Source organism: Pyrgilauda ruficollis, unplaced genomic scaffold, assembly GCF_017590135.1.
Source record: "Pyrgilauda ruficollis isolate IOZ18807 unplaced genomic scaffold, ASM1759013v1 scaffold57, whole genome shotgun sequence".
Lineage (NCBI taxonomy): Eukaryota > Metazoa > Chordata > Aves > Passeriformes > Passeridae > Pyrgilauda > Pyrgilauda ruficollis.
The window spans coordinates 3,045,772-3,066,219 of record NW_024527377.1 but is presented as its reverse complement, the minus strand read 5'-3'; the positions used below and the strand labels follow the sequence as shown (position 1 = coordinate 3,066,219).

Sequence of the window (20,448 nt, the reverse complement as noted above, 5' to 3'; positions counted from 1 at the left end):
ACAACCTAATACGAAGGTAAAGAATTGCATGGCAGGCTAACAACTTTCCAAGGATTCTATGGCTTTGCAAAGCTGATTTAAGTTTTGGAGTATTTTAGCTCAGTTTGTACTAAGCCTTGTACAACATTCAGCATGGTTGGAATAAGGACATTTTTCTTTCAGTTTCTTCAATTTCTGATGAGGTGTAATGCAGGGCTCTTGCTGGAAGTAGACTTAATTAGAAGATAAATTCTTCAGAGAATATTTATTCTCAAGCCATGCTAGGTCATGATAGGAACTGGAAAGGAAGGAAACATGTCTCCAGTTCTTCTGTGACCCATACAGGCAACAGTGGTTTGTGCTCATGAATGGCTTTTTCTGAAAACAAGGGAATTACACCAGTAATTATTTCAGATCTACTGAGTTACTTTGTAAGCACTTAGCAGTCAATCTCTGCAAAACTTTTAAGCTGAGCAATTTAGCTGTAAGGACTTGTAGGAAAACACATTGAGCTGCAGAAATGGCTCCCCTTTCATGGTGTGGCTCTGGACATGGATTTACGGATGAGACAGGGATGCCGTGGCACTCTGGCTCTTCAGTCACAGGAGCCAGACGCTGACCAGCTGCACCTGCCAAGCTCCTGGAGCTGTGCAGCAGCGGGGGAATGGGCCCTTTGCTCCTCAGCAGCCTGACACCGGGGCCGTGTCACTGTACAGGGCAGCGCAGCGTCACACCTCCTGACACGGGGTGACAGTGCAGTGTCACATGGTGGGACTGCAGCCCTGCCCTGCAGAACCCCTGCTCTGAATGTGCCCCTGGGTTTGGAGTGGGAAACGAGGCTGTGGGAGCTCCACAGCCTGCACAGCAGCAGAGGGGGAGGAGTGTGGAATGCTGCCTTCACACTTCAGGTGTGCCTGAGACAGTGGAAAATGCAGTGGGAACAGTTAATGGACATTGCTCTATTGTGATGTTTAGGAGTGATCTGAGAGGCAGATGCTTTCAACAGCTGAATTTTGGGCATGTAACCATGCAGACACTCATTAAGTTCTTGCCTCTCTTCTCTCTCAATTTACTACCTTAGAAAATGTGGCTAAAGCATCAGACAGAGACTAAGATGGTGAAAAGTCTCAAGGGAAAGTCTTACAAAGAGCAGATTAGCTCATGGCATTTGTTCAGCTCAGAGATGAAGAGACAGAGGGGGCTCTCATCACACCCTGCAGCTTCCCTCAAAGGTGAGGGGAGATGCTGATCTTCTCTTCGATGACTAGTCATACAGCCTGAGGAAATGGAATCAAGTTGAGTCAGGGAAAATTCGGGCTGGATATAAGGAAAAGGTTCTTCACAGAGAGGGTGTTTGGCCATTGGAAAAGACTCCTCAGGGAGTTGGTCACAGTGCCAAGTCTGCCAGAGTTCAAGGAGTATCTGGACAATGCTCTTAGTCACATGGCTTAGCTTTAGACAGTCCTGTGAGGAGCAGAGAGTTGGACTCTATCCTCATGGGCCCCTTCCAACTTGAGATATTCTATGACTGACTCCTGGGTTGTCCTCAACCTTTCAAGTAGACAGCAAGAGCACAAAGTGAGCAGAAAAGCCTAAAATGGCAGCCTGGGACTGCATATGTCTGCCCCCTGCAAGGAGCCTTGGAAGCCTTTGAAAGGAGGTAGGATAAGCTGGCATGAAATGGTGCATTCAGAGCCAGTTCAGAGGAGAGAAACCACTGCCTTGGACTCAAAAGCAGCAAACAGGTGCTGTGCAGTGCCTGCCTACCTGCCTGCCTCTGCTGTCTGTCTCCTCTCACCGCATGTGCTTTCTGTGTCAGGTTTCTTGCAGTTTTATTCCTGTCAACCGGCCAATGGATCTGCTGAAGAGCCAGCTGGAGTCCGCTCTCCCCCATGTTTCATCAACAAAATTGCCAGCTTGTTCTGATTCAGTATCTTTATTGTTGTTGATGAGGCTAAATGAATCAGAAAGAACACGGCTATGTATACAAAATACAAATTCAGAAACCTCATCCTGATGCGAGGAAATTTTATTAGTGCTTCAAGTGGAGAAGTCTGCTGTGGAAACAGACAGAGAGCACACACAGACCATTTCCCCCGACCCTACACGTTTTATTGGGTTTGTGTGGTACCTCCTAATGACACCAAATCTTCCAGCAGGAAAAGAGAGTTGTAGATCTGATTAAACCCAGGTTAATTTACTGTGGGGTTGTGACTCTCCCTTCTTTGGATTCTAAATGCAAAACGTTTTAATGAGTCTTATAAATGTATCTCTAGATAAAATTCAGAATCCATGCTGGAAAACCTGAAAAAAAATCCTCCCAGCTATTGAAAATACAGAGGTTTCAATTAATCCCATCCTGCTTGTATAATTTTTTCCCCCTTTCATATACTCTTTGTCAGTTTTTCACGGGAGAAAAAAGCTTTTCCTGAGAGGATTTTTACTAACTAAATCCAAGTTTCCTTAAATGCCTTATTAAACCCACCACCTATGGCTGCTGGCACTGCATGACAGAAAAAGCTGTTGTAGTTTCAGCGTGGCATGTGGGAACCACAGACTGCCAGGCACTGGTTTTAACACTTCGGGTGTAAGCTTGCATCTCCTCTCTAACTTATGCTAACTCACTTTAAGGGTGCTAAATTTTGTGTTTCAAAATGCATTAGCTCTTTGTCAAAGGGCACTTCATTACTTCTGGTGTGCTTACATTTGGGAAATGTTTGGCAGTGATTGCTCTTCATGCTTCAATTCAGAAGATTTACAGGAAATATTTTAATATGGTTATGAGAAAAGCAAAATTGGAATATCAGAATCAATTACGCCAAAAAAGACTTCTGAAGTTGTTGAGTCCAACCTATGTCAACCAGGCACCGAGTGCCTTGTCCAGGTTTCTCTTAAACAGCTCCAGGGACGATGACACCACCACCTCCCTGGACAGCCCATTCCAATGTCTGATCATTCTTTCCGTGAAGAAATTTCTCCTCAAGCCCAACCAAAGCCAGCAGGGTATGAGCATGCATGGTGCCACTGCTGGCCGTGGTCACTCTCTGGGCACCCACGATGAGAGGAGAGTCTTAAACTGCACCAGAGTAGGTTTAGCTTGGACAGGAGGAATTTCTTCACGGAAAGGGCGATCACACATCGGAACGGGCTGTGCAGAGAGCTGTTTAAGGAAACACCGGACGCGGCACTCAGTGCCCGGGCGTGGTGGACGCGGTGATGTGCGGTCCAAGGTTGGGCCCGACGAGCTCAGAGGTCCTCCCCAAGCTATTTGACTCTGTGACTCGGAGCCCGCACAGGCCGATGCGGGCGGGTGGCCGAACTACCCTGAGGGCGAGAACACGAGGAAAACGTTAATTTTGGGGCGACCCTCGCTCGCACCCCAGGCCACCCGCCCGCGGCCGCCGCCGCCTCAGGGCGCGGGTCCCGCCCGCCCTCAGCGCCCGCCCCGCCCCGCGGCACGTGACCCCCGGGGGGAGGCGGGCGGGGGGCGCGCGCTCTGCACCTGTCAGTCAGCGCGTCACTTCCGCCCGTCGCCGCCGCTGCCGTCGGGGACCCCCCGCTCGCGGCTCGGAGCTCGGAGCGGCTGTGAGGGCACGGACGGCGTCGGGTCCCGGCAGCGCGGCGGCCGCGGCACACGGCGCGGACAGCGGCCGGCGGAGGAGGGCTGCGAGGAGAGCGGAGCGGCGAGGAGAGGCCCGCGCCGGCCCCCGGGGTAGGAAGAGGCGGAGGAACCTGCTGGTGGTGCTGAGGACGGCGGGGAGGGCGAGTCACCCGGCAACGGTGAGGGGCGCGGGGCGCATGCGCGGGGGGTCCCCGCTCGGGCCGCTCGGTGTCACGTCAGGCTTCAGGAACCTTCTGGCACCGGCCCGAGCGGGGCGCGGGAACTTCCTCCTGCCGAGCCGGGAGCCGCTCGCTGGGAGCTGTCAAGAGGCGGGAGCGTCTCCCAGGCTGGTGTCGGTGGGACCGCGCAGGCAGCGCTGACAGCCCGGCTCCTGCAGGAGTTGTGTGCCCAGGCTGCTCCCTCCTCGCCCGGAGCAGCCGGGTGCCCCCTGGCAGGGGGCTTGGCGCGGTGACAGCGTCAGCCTCGCCGCCCCCTGACTGCCCAGGTGGTCCCTGAAGTTGGAAGGAGGGCGGTCACTAAATCGCCTGTGGTCACGAAGGCAGCGCTGGCGTTAAGAACGCTGGGTCACGGACTGAACGCGCCAGCCTGCGACCAAATGTATCTTCCGAGGGGTTTGCTGCTGTGGGTTTCCATTGTTCGTGGAAGCTCCTTAGGGATTGGAATATTTCAGTGGAAATGTTTCTTGCTGTCAAAAAGTTGCTTTAACATGAGATGGCCCGGTGTTAGGGTGCTCCTTCAAGGTTTGGAAAAAAACCAACAAAACCCAACAACAAAAAACCTGCCATCACGTACTGCAACGCCAGCTTTTAATGCACAGCTCTCTTATTCTCAAGTTCCTTGGTCTGGCTGCATTTGGAGAAATTTTTACAAAATTTCTTACTGCTGCCAGGCTCAAGCTGGGGAAAAGAGGTAACAGATGAAGAAAGTAAATACCATGTAATAACTCCTGCCTGTTAAAAAAAAAAAAAAAGAAAGAAAAAGAAAGTGAATATATAAAAACTACACAATTGTTTATTTTTTTTTGTTTTGGCATGAGTTCCTGAATGTCCTCAGGGATGGAATTGTTAGTTTGTGAATTTAGAACAAATTGTTAAACTGGATTAGCGTTTAGGTTTGAAGTTTTCCTGTCTTCCATGCAGTTTAATCTGCAATATAAAAAGAATAGAAAGCTGATTTGTTGGCCTATATTATAAGCAGTTTAGCTATTTTGTTTTCTTTTTTTTTACTGCTCATAACTAGTAAATTGCTTTATGTGTTCTTTGTCGCATAGACTTGAAGATGTTTAGGATCTCTTTTAATCTTCTTTCTCTGTATTTTATACATTGTTTGACTCCATAGGGATTCTTTCCTTGTCTCGACTATGTAACAATAAGGATTTAAATACCTCAATGTTTTGAAAGTATCAAACTGGAAATTTACAGTATTGTTTTAGAAAAATCAATCAAGTAGAGTGTCCCATGGTTACATTTAAGGAAGCTGACTCAGAGAAGCTCCTGGTAGCTTTTAATGCTTGCGGATTTTGACACGAACAACACCTCAAAACGTCTGAGTTGGCAAATGATAGTTTCTATCTGCTCTGTGTTACTTTGGGCACTTCGTTTTTGTGTTGCTTGGAACACTGGAGGATCTTCTCGCACTCATTAAAAGACTTAATTTAACATTTGTCATGTGTGGCTCATACCCTGAGAGCCTGTGCAGGCAGTGAAGCATTGCTTTCTAATGTACATAATGGCATGTTTGCAAAAGCAGGTGAGGCTGGAGAAATATTCAGTGCGTTTGGAACAGACATCAGAAAGTTTTGAGTCCCTGCTTGCTGTGTGGGAAGGCTTTATGGGATAGGGTTTTTTTCTTTTCTGGTACTCAGCCTTTGGATTTCTGGACAAATGCTACAGCTGAGCAGCCATGCCCCTTTCCAGGGCTATGGGAAAGTGAGAAAAACCCGCCAAGTCTGAGGTGATTTTTTTTTTGTTTTAAAGTTTGGATTTTTAATTTTTTTGTGTGTGGTGGTTCTCTTTTTTTCCCATCCCCCACAAAAGAAGCTGTAGCTACATGGAAGAGGAAGTGATGTCGGTAAGAGAATGCTTCAAGTTGCCCTTTAATTCCGTGCATAGCACCAGGTTAATGTTGCTACCATATTAGCACACAAAAATCTAGTGGCCATTTAGGTGGGAGTGAATTAACTACGTGCAGGGCAATTCATCATTTGATCTGAAAGATGAAGGATGGCAAACTTTTTAAACTTTTTTCCTTGCATTGCAGGCCTAGTTGTTTATTTATTGATCATTTCAGGTGTGAGGACTGTTACTTAAGAACTGAAAAATAACACTTTATCCAAAACCTACGAGGAGGAGATACAGAAGTGAAGGAATATGAAATCTTCTGTGAAGGGCTATGGAAGAGGGAGATTGTTTCTTGTGCAGTTTGTAAAGTGACCGCTCTATCAGTTTTTCAGCAGAGGGGCTCTATGTCTCTTGTAAAATTGGAGTCAGGCAGAGAATGTAAGAATTTTACATTGCTCCCTGGAAAGTTAATATAATTGAGCAATTCAGTATTGATTACTATTATTTTCTGTAAAGTGAGAGATTTTACCTGCAAAAATTTTGTTTGAGAACGACTAGCTGTCTCAAGGCTTGGTAAATTCAGATTTATCTTCACAGTTTGTGCTGGGTTGATAGGCAGCTGTTGAGATTTGTGAAAGTTCAGTCAGTTCAAGTAAATTCTGTGGATTATTGCACCCTAAAACAATGTATTCGTTACTGCATCTTCTACCAGGCTTTTTTTTTTTTTTTTTCTGTAGAGCTGATTTGTTTTGAAGTCTTAAAAACATAGTTAGAAGGTCAAAACCTGTTATGTTTGCAACATATGGGTGGAGTCATTCACTACAAGAAATGGGTAATATTTTGCAGGCCCATATTCTGACTAGTGAAAATAGTTCTATTGTGATAAAAACAGTTCTACTCATGTGGTCTTTCCCCTGTGAATGTGTGAAATCCTGTATATTTGTCTTAAGAAAAAAAGAAAAATGTGCCATTTGAGCTTAAAATACAGATAGGGCTTTATGTTTGTGTTCAAACAGCTTGTAACAAAGACTGTGGTTGTAGAGGCTTTTCCTATAGATAGGTTTAAATGGTTTTTATTTTCTTCACTGTTTGGACATTTCTAAGGACATTTGGGTGGGGCATCTGCTGGATCTGAGCCCTGTATCTGGTGGGAACCCTGCACTGATTGTCCAGGTTCCAGTGCCGCTGGCAGCTCTCCTCATGTGTCTCTTCTGTTCACTGTTCCCTGCAGTGTGTTAGGATTAAATTTTGTGCTCAGCTGTGTAGGATAATAACACATGGACAAAACTGAAAAGGTGAGAGCTGGAATCTTATGAATGTGGTTCTTCCTTTTCCCGTTTTTTGAAGTGTGTATGTTTGAAATGGTTTCTCCCCTTTCTGCTGAACTTTACATTTAATGAAATCTTTTGTTGTCTTGGCACTCTAGAAATATAATCAGGTTAGTTAATTTTAGTCTGCAATGTAACTCTTAACCTTACGATTTCTGATGATTTCTTCAAATTTAGTCATAATCAAGTTTTGATGGGAGACCTCAGTACCAGACCTTTTCCCCCCCCCCCCCCCCCATCTCTTGAAATTGAGAGAATCATTGCTGCAGCACTGAACTCTTCATTGAAATGTCTTTCTCCTGCAGTGGGGGTGCTGAGCCTGTCCTTTATTTTGGTGGCACGTGCTCAAGGTTCTGACAGAGGCAGTGTTTCGATAGCGAAGGGGCTGTGAACCATTTTGTGATCTGCTGAGTTCCAGTGTGTATTTCTGCTGACCCGTTTGGGAGGGGAGGAACAAACTGATGATAAATATATGTAATGGGATAACTTATGTATAATGAATTAAGTGCATTATATATTTATAGTTTGCTTTTTTGGTGTCTCTGAGATAGCTTGGCTTCTGTTCCAAAGTCTGTTTTAACAGCAGTGACAATTGTTAAACTGCTTTGGTTTTATAACGTGAAGCTTGCAAGTTGCATAGTGTTGCTGATAATTTCTTCCTGTCTGTTACTTTACTGTACTTTTATAATGCCATGCAAAGTTCTGCATTATCTGATGCAGGGGCAGTGAGATGTGTGTGGTTGGTGGAGTAGAGCTTTGCATTGGGGGGTGGCAAGTAGGATGAATATAATTAGCTGTTACACAAGATACAAAAGCCTTTTTATTTATTAACTACTGTTGTTAAGAGTGTGATGGGATCTGTGTGAGCAGGAAGTTTCTTTAGAATTCTGCACATGTGCATTGGCAGCAGCAGATGAGAGCAAATCTGGCAGTGCGTGGTGGTGGGTGTGAGGCACTGAGCAAACATCTACTTTTTCTGGTATTGCTGATGGTTTTATTTTCTTGCTACAATGTAGTTGGAGGATTATAAGTTGCTGTAATGCTGTTAAAAAGCCTTTGGATTTTATCTAGTAAGTGAATATAAAACATTATTTTTGCTTATCAAAACCAGCTAACATTTTGATGATCTCTCAGCTTGTTCTTTAAAAGTGTAGGATTTTTTTGGAATGTTGCTTAAATCAGTCACTGTATTTGAGGTTTTTTAATGGGATCTGTCTCTCGTGAAAGTCCATGAACGATGGGCTTTTTCAGAATGTGATCAGGTTCTCTCAACTGAAACTGTAGACTAAACTTTAATGGAAAATAAATACTAATCAGTATTACGGTTTCTTGGCTTGTAAATAAATTTTGAAAACCCCACAAAATCCAAAATTCTATTAGTTTTAGTTATATCTCTTCCAGAGGAGTTTTCATGAGGTGTTTTGTTTCTTTCTTGCATGGAAACAACATAAAGGCTTAATTTAAATTGTTCTAATTTGTAAATTAGAAGGCTTGCTGCCACATTCCCAGGGAACAAAAATTGCATTAGAATTGCATTCCGCTAAATCTTACATTGTATTTTTTGTGCTTCTACTTGCTGTGTCAGTATAACCAGCACTTTGTCGTTGGGTGGTTTTGAGACTATCTCAGAAGCGCTGGTGGCAAACGATGGAGATTTGTGCTCAATAGCATTGAGGTTTAATGTGTGTGTGAATGCACATGTGAAGGCATACACAGGCAAACAGTTCATTAATTAAAGAGCTGGTGTTCATGCTTCTGCTGACTCCCTTTGTGATTGTGTGCAAAACTGCAGTGGGCTGGTTTCCTTCTGATTCCTACTTAACCAGAAAGCAAACAGGGCAGTGGAGAGTTGGGAACCATAATGAGAAACGAAGGGAGCAGGAAAGTCACATCTGCTTGAGAGGAGATTTATTCTAACATGGATTCCTTCAGCACTGCAAGTTAAATTTTGTAGTTATACCTAATATCAAACAGTATGCCTTAATGGGGATAGCGATTGTGTTCTTAAGAAATTTAAATTTAAATTTATTAATTTAAAATAATAACTGAGCCAAATTGTCTGATTTGCCAGTCTAGACTTGTGACTAAAATACCTCTTGATAGCTGATTTCATTGAGCCAGAAAGAGGAAATCTTGCTTTGAGTGTCTATTTTAAGCTAATCTTGCTGGGTTTAAAAGTTTTATTCTAAATAATTATTGTTTTGGCTATTCAAATGTATTAATGAGTACTTAAATGTGATTATTCTTTTTACATAGAGGATGTTCTGTGTCTGTTCAAGCACTGAGACATCTCTGTGTGCATTTTACTGTACTCTTGAGACAAATTTATCCTTTTCTGTGTCCTGGGTTTGTAGTAGAGTTCTGTTTGTGGGATTAATTTCAGTTTGTCTTTTGTACAAATTTACTCCAAGCTATGTCCCCTCCCCAGCCTGGCCATCTTTTCAATTTTGACTGGATTATTTCAAACAAGCAAAATACTCTGTTTTTACTTGTTAGCTGAACAAAAGCTGAAAATCAGATGAGGAAAAGCTCTTTTGCCCAAAAGCAGTTCATCCATTGGGAATGCTCACAGTAATTTGAGTATACAAATGGCATAAAAATCAGCCAGTGTTAATTGTTACAGTTCTGACATAACATTACAAAAAATCAGTTTCCTTTTATCTCAACAAAACTGAAGAGTAGATCAAGAGTGCTGGTTGCCGTTTTTTGGAGACAGAAATAAGTGCAGTTCAGCAGTTGCCGGGTGGCTCTGTGTGTTCTGAGTGAGCTGGGACTCTGGAGTTTCCCAGGGAAGGCTTCTTGCTCCTGCCCTCGCCTGGCAGCTGCCTCTGGGTGATGTCATGAGGAGAGTTCCTGTGATTCCAGCTTGGAATTAGCTTCTTAAGTTTTGGTCATCATTTAGAAATTCTTTTTAGAAAATCTGTTTAAAATTTGATAATTTCGAATTTAGCCAAAAAAAAAAATCAATTATTTATTTGGATTTAATAATATGTTTGCTGTAGGCATGCAGGGGGACATCACAGGTATTGTCTAGCCGTAAGTCATACAAGTAAACATAATACATTATTTTTCTTCATCAAATATAGAGGAAGAAATCAAAAACTTTGAGACTCTAATGTTTTTGTGGAATTTTATTTGTAAATAATTGTTGCAGACAAGGATCCTTGATCTCTTTGTGCTGGAGGATGTGTAAGTGATCTGTTAGGTTGCGGTTTGCAGGCATGTGGTGGTTCACAGGGTCACAGCACTGCGGGCTGAAAAAGCCAAAAAACTTGAGGTGTGTTTCCTGAGAAGCTGGGACTGGCCATTTTGTTGCTTTTTTTCCCTATCTAAAAATCTTAGTTTTTACTTTTATGTATTAAAAAAAAAAAAAAAATCACTGGTGATGTTTGCTAATGTCACGAAATAATATATTAAAAAGAGAGCAAAACAGCCGTAAGTGTTAGCTTTGGGTTTGTTTCAGGGACAATATGAATTTCTTGCTACATAAAACAAGCAAATAAAAGAATTGCTTAAATAGTTGAGACTTGTGGCAGACATTCTACACGAAGAATTAATGTTTTCATTCCTATGGCGCAGTTTCAGTTTGCAGCCTTTCTTTGTTTATTTTTACTTGTTGCTTCATTCCTTTGTTTTAAAGAAAGGTGGTGGAACCCTGAGGACTTAAATTTAAAATGATGCCCATATATTATTTGTACTTCAGTCATTAATGTAAAAGCTGAACTAAATGTAAGTCTAAATTTTCATGTGTATTCCTCAAATATGAACAGTTAGCCATGTATTCTGTGGGGTTTTTAGTGGCATTTCATGTGTGGGTGTAAATACTTCTCGAGTTGCCAAGATAAGTGAATGCTATTATGATGGCAAAATGAAGCTCTTGGTGCTGTTTTCCCAGCAGACTCTGTGAAGAACTTGCCTTAATAGAAAAAAGCAAACCAAATTTTTTTAAATAACACCAGAGAGCACTGAAATCCACAATACAAAACAAAACTCTGTGTTTTACTCTCATTTAAGATGCTTGGGCTCAACATGTTGCAAAGGACATAGTAAGTTTTTTTCAGTCTCTTGTAAAATTGTGGTGTAAGATGTGGTTATAATAAGGAGTATTTTCACTTTCCTGCGTTTATGTTTTGTAGAGCATGATTGTAGCTTAAGGATGTTTTTAAATGTTTGTAGTAACAAGGAGGGGAAGTAGATTGAAAAAAATGCAACCAGAATGTTTATAATTAAACTCAAGCTAGGTAGTTTTCTTTTGTGTGGTTTTTTTTGGTTTTTTTTGAGTTGCTATTTTTTGTCTTTTTCTTGATAGAACTTGTGAAGCATTTAGGTTATGAAATTGTGAGGGGAAAGCATGTGCTCAAAAGGATCAGGATAATATGGGTAAAAGTAGAAAGAGTTGACTGAGTGGGTTAGCTCCTGTTTCCTCAGTTGTTTGATTGGGGTAAAAAAAAGTATTAAAAACTCCACATCATTGCTGAGAATCTGTAAAAGACTCTGGAAATAATCCTGAAGGTTACACGTCCTGTCCTAGTTCTCATGTGTGTCTGCAGTGACGTGCTGCACTTCCTGAGTCACGGGAGGGCAAGTGGGAAAGCTTCTGATCCATATAAAAAGTGAAGATAAAATGTTTAATAATTAACAGTTTTTTACAATGTTGGAAATAGCAGGAAGTAAAACTTGCTGAAAGCTGAATAACTTCCAGACTTTCTAGCTCTTTCTAGATTTTGTAAATGTCAGATTAATTGTATCACAGCCTGTAAGGATACGAAAGCCTGAACTGAAAGGGAAAAACTGAAATGCTCTGAAAATGGATTGTCGTGTATAAGGGTATATTGAAATGTGTATTAAAGTGTGTGTGTGTCTGAGGGGCTGAAAATGAGGCTTTCACTATTTTTTCTAGGTGATAATAAGCCATGTAAAGCTTTCTTCAAAGTATAAACCTGGGTTGTAAATCCAGTTTTGCTCTAACAATGAGACAACCAGGCTATTTCAACTTCATTCTTACCTTGCCAAGCCAGTTAAAATAGAAGTCTGTATCTTTTTTTCTTTTTTTCATGCCTCTTGAATGAAATGAATATTCAAGCAGCCTGTTCATCCACCTGGCAAAAGTGGCTGAGCTTTCATGTCAGTGAACTGAGCACAAAGTTACCTCTGCTGAGAAAGCTGGGCTGCAGGATTGTTCATTTGGTGCTGAATTAAAAAGAAGTGGTTAGTTCTAATCTGGTCTTTTTATTAGGTGATGTTTGTTTTGAAGGTTTATTTGTTGGTTTTACCAAGTCAGCCTGAAGCATTATGGCAGATCCATCAAAGGTTTTCTCCCAGCTGCCCTTCACCCCACAGCTGGCCAGTGTGAGGTTTTCTGGTTCATTGTGGACAAACTGACTTTGGTAGAGCTTGAGAAAATAGACTGTGTGCAACTTCATATCTTAAATTTTGCTTGATATATTTGGATTGATTAAAATCTACTTACGTGCAAAGACGTTGACTTTCACTTAAAATACCAGAACAATAAGAAAAATGGTTGTACAAGGCCTCCATTAATTGTAGGAGGGTCATGAATTGCAGCTGCATCATTGTTGGAATCTGATAGAATCTTTTAGTAACCAAGAATTGGTAATAACAGATTTGATTATGATAGGGTAAAAGAAAAAGTAAAATCCATTGACTAGAATATAACCCTTCATTTTCTTTTGTCAGCACACATGGAGTCCTGATCTCAGACCAGAATTCACTTGTGTTGAGACTTAACAGGTTTACAGCCTGTGTATAATACAAGGCAATAGACAATTTAAACACTTTTAAGCCTGAAATATTTTTTCCTCTAGGCCTCAATGCAAGAAAATGCTGAGGAGGTAGAAGTAGTCTCACATACAGCTTATGACCAACTCCCTTAGCACATGGATGCAGTTTGGGGAGGGTTGGGAGAGGAAAACTGCTTTATTCAAACTACTGAGAGTACTCTGGGCTCCTGTTGTGATAGGCTAATGAATGGTCTGGCATTTTGGTACTGAAAGCAGAGGGCTTGGTTGTCAGGAATTTGCAAGTGAAGATAAAGTTTATTTGTCCTGATGTGGAACAGAAGCAGGAGCTGGTGTGGGAGAACAAAGGGAGGGAAGGTACTTGTCTCCAGGCTGTCATATCAATCTCCAGTTATGAAACAAAAGGTTTCAGTGAATTTTTTGAAGCTGTGGAAAGCCTCTTTATTGTCTAGTTTTGGTGATGAGTGTTGTGGTTATGTGTATGTCACAAGCTTGTTTTGCCCAATCACAGTTGCTTGAGTTTATTTAGAGCAGGTACTGGGGGAGACCAAGGGGCTGACGAGACCCTTTGATTCTGGGCATTACACATTACATTGGCTCCACTGTGCCATGAAGCTGCAATTTAAATTTTTAATACCACAGAAAATCATAAAGCTGGTTTACTGTGGTTTGTAGCTATTTTGAGAGCTGAGAACATGAAAACTGTCCAGATAATCTGGATTCTAAATAAAAGGTGGCAAAAATGTGGGTGGGTCTATGGAATCTGACATGGGGGAAGTTGCTTCCTGTATCCAGACCTGATGATCACTTGGACTTTGAACTGGCAGTTAGGACACGTAGTCAACTTCCTAGAAAAGATGATCAGTACCATCAAAAACTGGTTGACTGTAAAGGTTCCTTAGTTAGGATTTTGGTTTTGCTCTTGCTGTTTAAAGATGTTGAATTAGACCAGTGCCTGAGATCCTTCTAAAAATTTCATAGCCATTATAATGTTTTAGTATGGTAGGTGCTTTAAAACACACTGTGTAAGCTACTCAGCCCTCCTTGATTCTTTGGAAGAGGATTGAATGAGTCTGCAAATTATTTCATAATTGTTAAGATTTAGATGTCCTATGCTAGCTTTCACTTCAGATTTGGTTAGCTCATAAGTGAAAAGAGTGACTTGCTGTTTTAGGGGCTCTCTCGTAAGCTGTGCTAATGTGACCTTTATGCTTTCTTGTTCAGAACAAGAAACTGATGATTTGACGAGAATTCCTCTAACGTGATGTTTGGATTCCTGACTGAGATTAAAACTGTTGAAAACTGTATGATCTAATAATATTTTCTTTATTTTCAGATTAACTGCTGAAGTACTGATCGAGTTCTGCTATTCTTCAATGAGGAACTACAGGCTGATCTTTTGCCATAATCTTAAACAACCATAAATGACAAAAGAATGCTTGGTCAGTGAGGGCAGCTGGCGCAGAAAGCGTTTTTCAAACTCGGCTGTTTAAGTACTCTGAGGTGGGTTTCTTAACTTGTTTTGCTGGGGGGGAAAAAAAAAGAAAAGCAAGTGTGGATTTCAGAATGTCTAATCTATTAGAATTTACCTCTTGGTAAACAGAGAATTTTAGTTTGGTTGCAGTGCTTTGACTAACAGCATATACTTTATGTTCTGTGTGCCAACTTCTGTCAAAGTGACTGCTTGCATTTAAGCAAGTATGTTTTCTTTTCTTTTTATTATTTATTTTGAAAGGACATTTTTTTTCTTTCCTAGAAGAAATATTTTGGTTTTGACAGGATTACAGCCTGACTGACTTACACTGCCCTTTGTTATCTATCTAGATCCTATATCAAGCAAAGACTTGCAAGTGAAGCTCGAGCTTCTGCATGATAGAATGGTATCACTGAGCATCTAAAAACTAGTTTTGGGGGTTTTCTGTTCACTAAAAATTTTAATTTGATGCAGGTGTTGAAATCTTTATTATGTGGACCAGAAAATGCCAAGTATATTTTAAAATTATTACAGCGCAGTTGTGTATCACAAAATACTTAGTCATTTTATATGATTGAAACTTAGGGTTTTGGTTTGGTGTGATCCACTGGTTTCGTTTCCTGTTAAGAGGCTTTTGTATTGAGTTTCAAAAGCCTGGCTACTAAATACTGTCAGAAAAAGTACTGAGGAATCTACCAAAATACCTTAGAACTTAATTAGAAATGTGGTAACTAGAATTTTCTGCATTTTTCTTGCTGCTGTATATGTTTTTCTCAGTCCTCTGTTGAGGGTTGGACAGAACACCTCAGTGATAGTTGTTTATTGAGTAGGCTGTGTTTGGAGTCATTACAGAGCTGTCCATTAAAGCAGTGCATGGATGGAGACAGACTAGAGAGTATTTGCATTAGGTAATTAAAACACTGTGTTACAGATTAATGCTTTCAAAAACATGCATTGAAGTGGGCCTTTTGGTTTTAATTTCTCCTATTGACAGAAAAGACAGCTTTGATTTTTGGCTGCAAAAAGATATGAGGAAGAGCTCCTCCCCTTCCTTGAGTAACTGCAACTCTGTTCTTGCTAACAAAATATTTGGAATTCCACTTGATGAGCTGCAGCAAGAAGGGCAACCAGACAATGAGGTTCCATTCATAGTCCGCCATGTCGTGGACTATATTGAGGAACATGGTATGTATCAGCTTGCTGTATTTAAAATAACATATTTCACTGTTATTCTTACAGAATGGATTTGAAGAGTAATTGTTTTCTGAAGTTAATTATTCAACTGGATGCAATTTGGTTGTTTTGGGTTACTTCCTTTCTTTGCTCCTTTTGTTATGTGTATCACTGTTTTCTAGCCAACAGTAATGTAGTCAGCTCTGCAGGGCACCTCATAGGAAATGCTGTGGTTTAGGTACTGCTAACATTTCCCATGTTATTTTATTGTTACTGGGCACAAGAAATTGTGTGTTGGGAAGGGAACTGCTGGAAGTTGTGCAAAACTGTTGTCCAGAAAATGTTTCAGTCAGTGTGGGAATTGTGCATAGCTGATTATCACTAATTTTTCCGATATATTTGTCCATACCAGAGCTCAAAGTTTATTTCTGCAATTTTTTTTTCTGACCCAGGGGGTCTGGAACAAGAAGGACTTTTCCAAGTCAATGGGAATGCTGAGACAGTGGAGTGGCTCCGGCAACGATATGATAATGGAGAAGATGTGGACCTGGTTAAAGAAGCAGATGTACCCTCAGCTATTAGCCTTCTTAGATTTTTTCTTCAAGAACTTCCAGAGCCAGTTATTCCAGGCAGTTTGCACATACATTTGATGCAACTTTCTCAAGGTAATAACTCTTTTTGCTTCACTGTTTTTATTTGATGATTTTAGGAGTAAAACCCAGTATTGTATTGAGATTTGTACTGCCACTAAGGTGTCTTTGGTGCTCTGTGTAATAATAATAGTGATAGTGCTGCTGTGCACTTTGGTTGCAATGGTATCTACCAGAACTGGAAATGGGACTGAAGTACATTCACTTGGTGTGACAGCAGAATTCCATTCTATGACTGTAAAATCTAGTGTGACCATAGGTTTTTTCCTCCTGTCTTTGAGCACTGTGGATAGGTTTACACATGGATTGTTTCTAGCATGCAAGTCCCCATTTAATTCCCTTTTGTCCAATATGTAGAGACACTTCACTTAAACTTGCAGCTTATTGTCTTTACTGTCTTTTTTAAAGTGTAAAAGTTATTTCAGAAAAATTTAAAGTTATCTGTAACAAGGAAATCAAACCACATAAACTTGAAACAGTGTTTTCAGATGCTAAAATGAGACTTTTGAATTTCTCTAACTGGGTTTTGTCTGTCTGATAGACATATCTCAGTTAGTTTTCAGAAATACATCATCAGCTGCATATGAGGCAGAGGAATTGCTTAAAGACCTGCAGAAGGTGCTAGTAATTGTTGACCTATGTGCTAGTTCTTGTTTTCTCGTTCTTCAGCAGTTCTTCCATATCATTAGGTCAGGTTTTGTTCTCAGCATACCTTCATTACACAGCAAGGTGTGGCCTGTGTGCGTCGTTAGGAGCTCATTGCAGGCAGGTGGTTCCTCTAAGACAGGTGATTTGGCTGATTGAGGTGTGAATGTGGCCATCCCAGTGCACGTGGCCTTGTGTCCCACAAGCGTGTATCCCTGCCTTGGTACCAGAGCACTTCATTTAGGGGTAAGAACGTTGTGCCTTTGGGTCTCTGCTTGTTTAGAACTTAAGTTTCAGGAGGGATTGGTTAGACAAAACATGGAGATGTGTATGTTCAGAGTGGTCTGATTATCACCTTGCTGTGGTCCCTTTCTTATAAAAGTCTACATTGTTAAAGTACATTTTAAAGTATTTTTTTTTTTCTGTTCTGTTTCCAAAGTGCATTTCTAGAGTAAGAACTGTCAATGAAATATTCATTTTAATGTGTTATGTGCTTAGACAACCATTTTCTGTGCTTGGTTGCCTGTATTCAGCTGCTATAGATGTTGTCTGTGTCTGAGCAAATGAAATCCTGCAGATCCTGCTTGGTGCTCCTATACATGCTCAACAGGGAATTTACTCACTCTTTACTTTGTAGATATTAAGGACTAGGATGTCTCTGCTCTCTCATCTAGAGAGGCAGAGATGTTCATCATTTTCAAATGTGCTTTTCCCTCTCTAACTGATCTTAGAAGAGTTTTCAAGTGTCTGAGAAAGAAAGGGAGGCCTCTTTGTATCAATTTTTCTCCCATTTTGCTTTCCTGACATTTCCTATATATGAAATTTCTCAATTAGGTACAAACAGCTGTAATTCTTTGAACCTTGCTGCCTGTAAGGCTGATGAGGTAACAAATAAGATTTATGGGGACATATTTTGATGAAGAGTGTAGTTAAACGGGGTGAGAATGAGGAGATTTTATGGTGACCCTTTCTCAGATCTGAAATTGAATCAGCAGGCTTCAAGCTAAGCACATGTGAAGATGATTACATTGAGATAGCTTGGATTTATCAGTTAAGTATTATAAAAGCAGGTAGAGTGGTGAGAATGGGATGCTTGTAAAGGAAAAGGTGTCAAAGCAGCTTGTGTGCCAGAAGAATTTAAGTAGATGGCAGTTAACTCGCTATCTGGAGCTGTTGCTCTCTCTAGAGCTCTTCTGTGGAGCCGTTGTTATGTAACAACGGTAAAACAAAAACATACAGAGTTTGGCCTCTGAAATCAGGAATTTGAGTGGGCATTAATTGGGGAAAACGTGCAGAAGAGAATGTGGTGGATAATAATGAACAAACGCAAGCAAGTTTTCACTGATCAAATCAGTTGTCTTTTCAGAAGTAAGTAATTGTCAGAGGCAACAAGCTGATCGCTATCAAATAGGAAAAGATACCTTCTTTGTAACTAAAATATTTGTATTGCTTTTTCAGATTATAATAATGAAGATGAATTTGGAAGAAAGTTGAGGTTCCTCTTGCAGCAGCTTCCACCTGTTAATTACAGTTTGTTAAAGTTTCTGTGTAAATTTTTAGCTAACGTAGCATCACATCATGAAGAAATTTGGTCAGCAAGTTCTTTAGCTGCAGTCTTTGGCCCGGATGTTTTTCAGTAAGTTAATTAAAAAAGTTAATTCACTGTTTCTGTGGGAATTTGAGTTCTCTCTGTAGTTTAAAGTCATTCCTGGTCCCTGAGCAACAGTAACAAAGTGCACAATGTGTTTCAAGCAGAATCCTTTTCTGTTCCCACCCACACTCTCACCCCAGTTTGGTTTTGCAATTTTTCTGAGATTTAAACATCAGCTTGTCTCTGAGCTGTGTCATGAGAAGCCACTGTTTTGATTGTTGCATTACTGTATTTATTCTGAGGTTCAAATATTTTAGTGATAGTATGTAAGGCTACTATTTGTAGCAAGAAAAGAGTTCTGGGAGAAGGCTGGTAAAGTACCAGCTTATACTGTTGTTTCCTCTCCGCAGGAAAATATTTGACTTTTAAATACTCCTCATGAAAATTTAATTGACTAAATAGTTGCTAATCCAGGATTTTAAAATATAAAATGGTATAAAGCTTTACAAGGCAGTAGTGTAAAGGCATGCTTAAAGTTGTGTGTGTTCAGAATGGGCAGGGGATAATGGTGTCAAGTGTAGCACTTAGTCATAGAAGACATTCAGAGGTGTTCTTTGGGGAAATGTTGCATTTAGATTTTTAAACTAAAGCAGTGTTGAAATCTTTAGCATTTACACAGATGTGGAGGATCTGAAAGAACAGGAAATAGTTAGCAGAATAATGGCGGGACTTCTGGAGAACTACTATGAGTTTTTTGAAAATGAAGAGGAAGATTTTTCATCTACTAATGATTTAAGCTCAATAACTGAGCAGGTAAGAATATTTTGAATGGCTATATGTTACCACTTAACTGTCTGTTATACATTTACATTTATGTTATGAAAGATTTATTGAAATACATTTTCTTTAGTATGACTTAGAAGTTTCCTGCAAACTAACAAAACCTGGCATTTTCTTAATGCTTGTGAAATTCTTGATTCTATAGTAAGTGTAACTGTACTATATTGAAAAATATATAGGAGCTAAACCAACAGTGAAATCCTGCCCAACATAGACACTGTTATAAACAGCTTTCTAATTACCAATTTAGGAATAAAGAACTGTTTTTTGATCAAATGAATGGCGACTGGTCTTGGTCAAGAGTATTTCTAGGTGTGTCTTACAGGAGCATGCAGGGTCTTGCACTCCACTTGATGATGTTATCAGTCGTGCTTTCCTGTGCCAAAGTTTTTGAATGGTGTTTCTGATTCTAAGACTTGAAAATGATGTGTTTTCTGTAAAGAGGAAAGGGGGAAAATAAGCAGTTGCTAAGGCAGGTAACAAAGAGTGCTGAATTTTACAGCCTATCTCACAAACCCCTCCTCTAGAAAGACAGGTAAGGCAAGCACTGGGGCAGTTGACTGCTTCCTCTTCCCTGCAGTAGGTGTTGGTCTGGTGTGCCAGGCTGGGCAGCAGGTTCTGGAGCGAGCAGTGTCTGCTGTGAGAGCTCCTGGAGCAAACACTGCCACTCTGCAAAGCTCCATGCAGGAACCTGGCACTGAGAGCTGCCACAGCCCTGCTGCATGCAGGGAGCTGCTGAACAAAGCTGGGCTGTGACTGCTGCAGCTGGAGGCTGTCACTGGGTTGGGATAGCTGCTCTGTAAACCAGAGCTGCTGTGCTCTCATGCTTTGAAATTACTGGCTTGGCTGTGCCTTGTTACATGTTTCAGCAAAAGGGTTTCCTAAGTACAAAATGTGTTTGGTGTGTGGTTTTGTTTGTTTTTTCCCTTAGTTGGAGGGCTGGTGGGGTGTCCCTTTAATTTCGTGGTGTCTCCACCAGATGTCAACAGTGCACTTCTGTCAGGCCAGTGCGGTGGGACAGAAGAGACGCTGTCCCTGCAGGGCACAGCCCCGCTGGCATCTGCCCCAGTGTGTGGGTGGGCTTGCCTTTGCTTCACTGGCACATCCTCTTGCAGTTACAGAGGAAAATCAGGGATAAATACGTTTCTTGCCTGGAATGTGGTGCCATATAACATGTTACACTCCTTTTAAAAACTAACAAATATCTTCTCTCTGTCTTGTGTGTAATTTTAAACTTCTGAAGTTTCAATTTTTCTTAATTTAATGTTTTTGTTTTACACTGGTGACAGATTTTATAAAGCATGTTTTCTTGAGGCCGCTGCTTTAA

The 20,448-nt window shown here is 41.0% G+C and overlaps 1 protein-coding gene across 3 annotated transcripts in view; it reads left to right on the top strand.

Moving 5' to 3' along the window:
* Positions 1 to 3,501: 3,501 nt before the first annotated feature.
* FAM13B (family with sequence similarity 13 member B) overlaps positions 3,502 to 20,448 on the top strand; it is a 44,691-nt gene continuing 27,744 nt past the window's right edge. For all 3 annotated transcript variants that reach the window (XM_041481841.1, XM_041481842.1, XM_041481840.1), the window contains exons 1-6: positions 3,502 to 3,759; positions 14,085 to 14,251; positions 15,217 to 15,407; positions 15,848 to 16,060; positions 18,149 to 18,326; positions 18,950 to 19,094. In XM_041481841.1, coding sequence (XP_041337775.1) covers positions 15,251 to 15,407; positions 15,848 to 16,060; positions 18,149 to 18,326; positions 18,950 to 19,094 — 693 coding nt within the window. In that variant the 5' untranslated portion in view covers positions 3,502 to 3,759; positions 14,085 to 14,251; positions 15,217 to 15,250. The remainder of the gene's footprint in view (positions 3,760 to 14,084; positions 14,252 to 15,216; positions 15,408 to 15,847; positions 16,061 to 18,148; positions 18,327 to 18,949; positions 19,095 to 20,448) is intronic.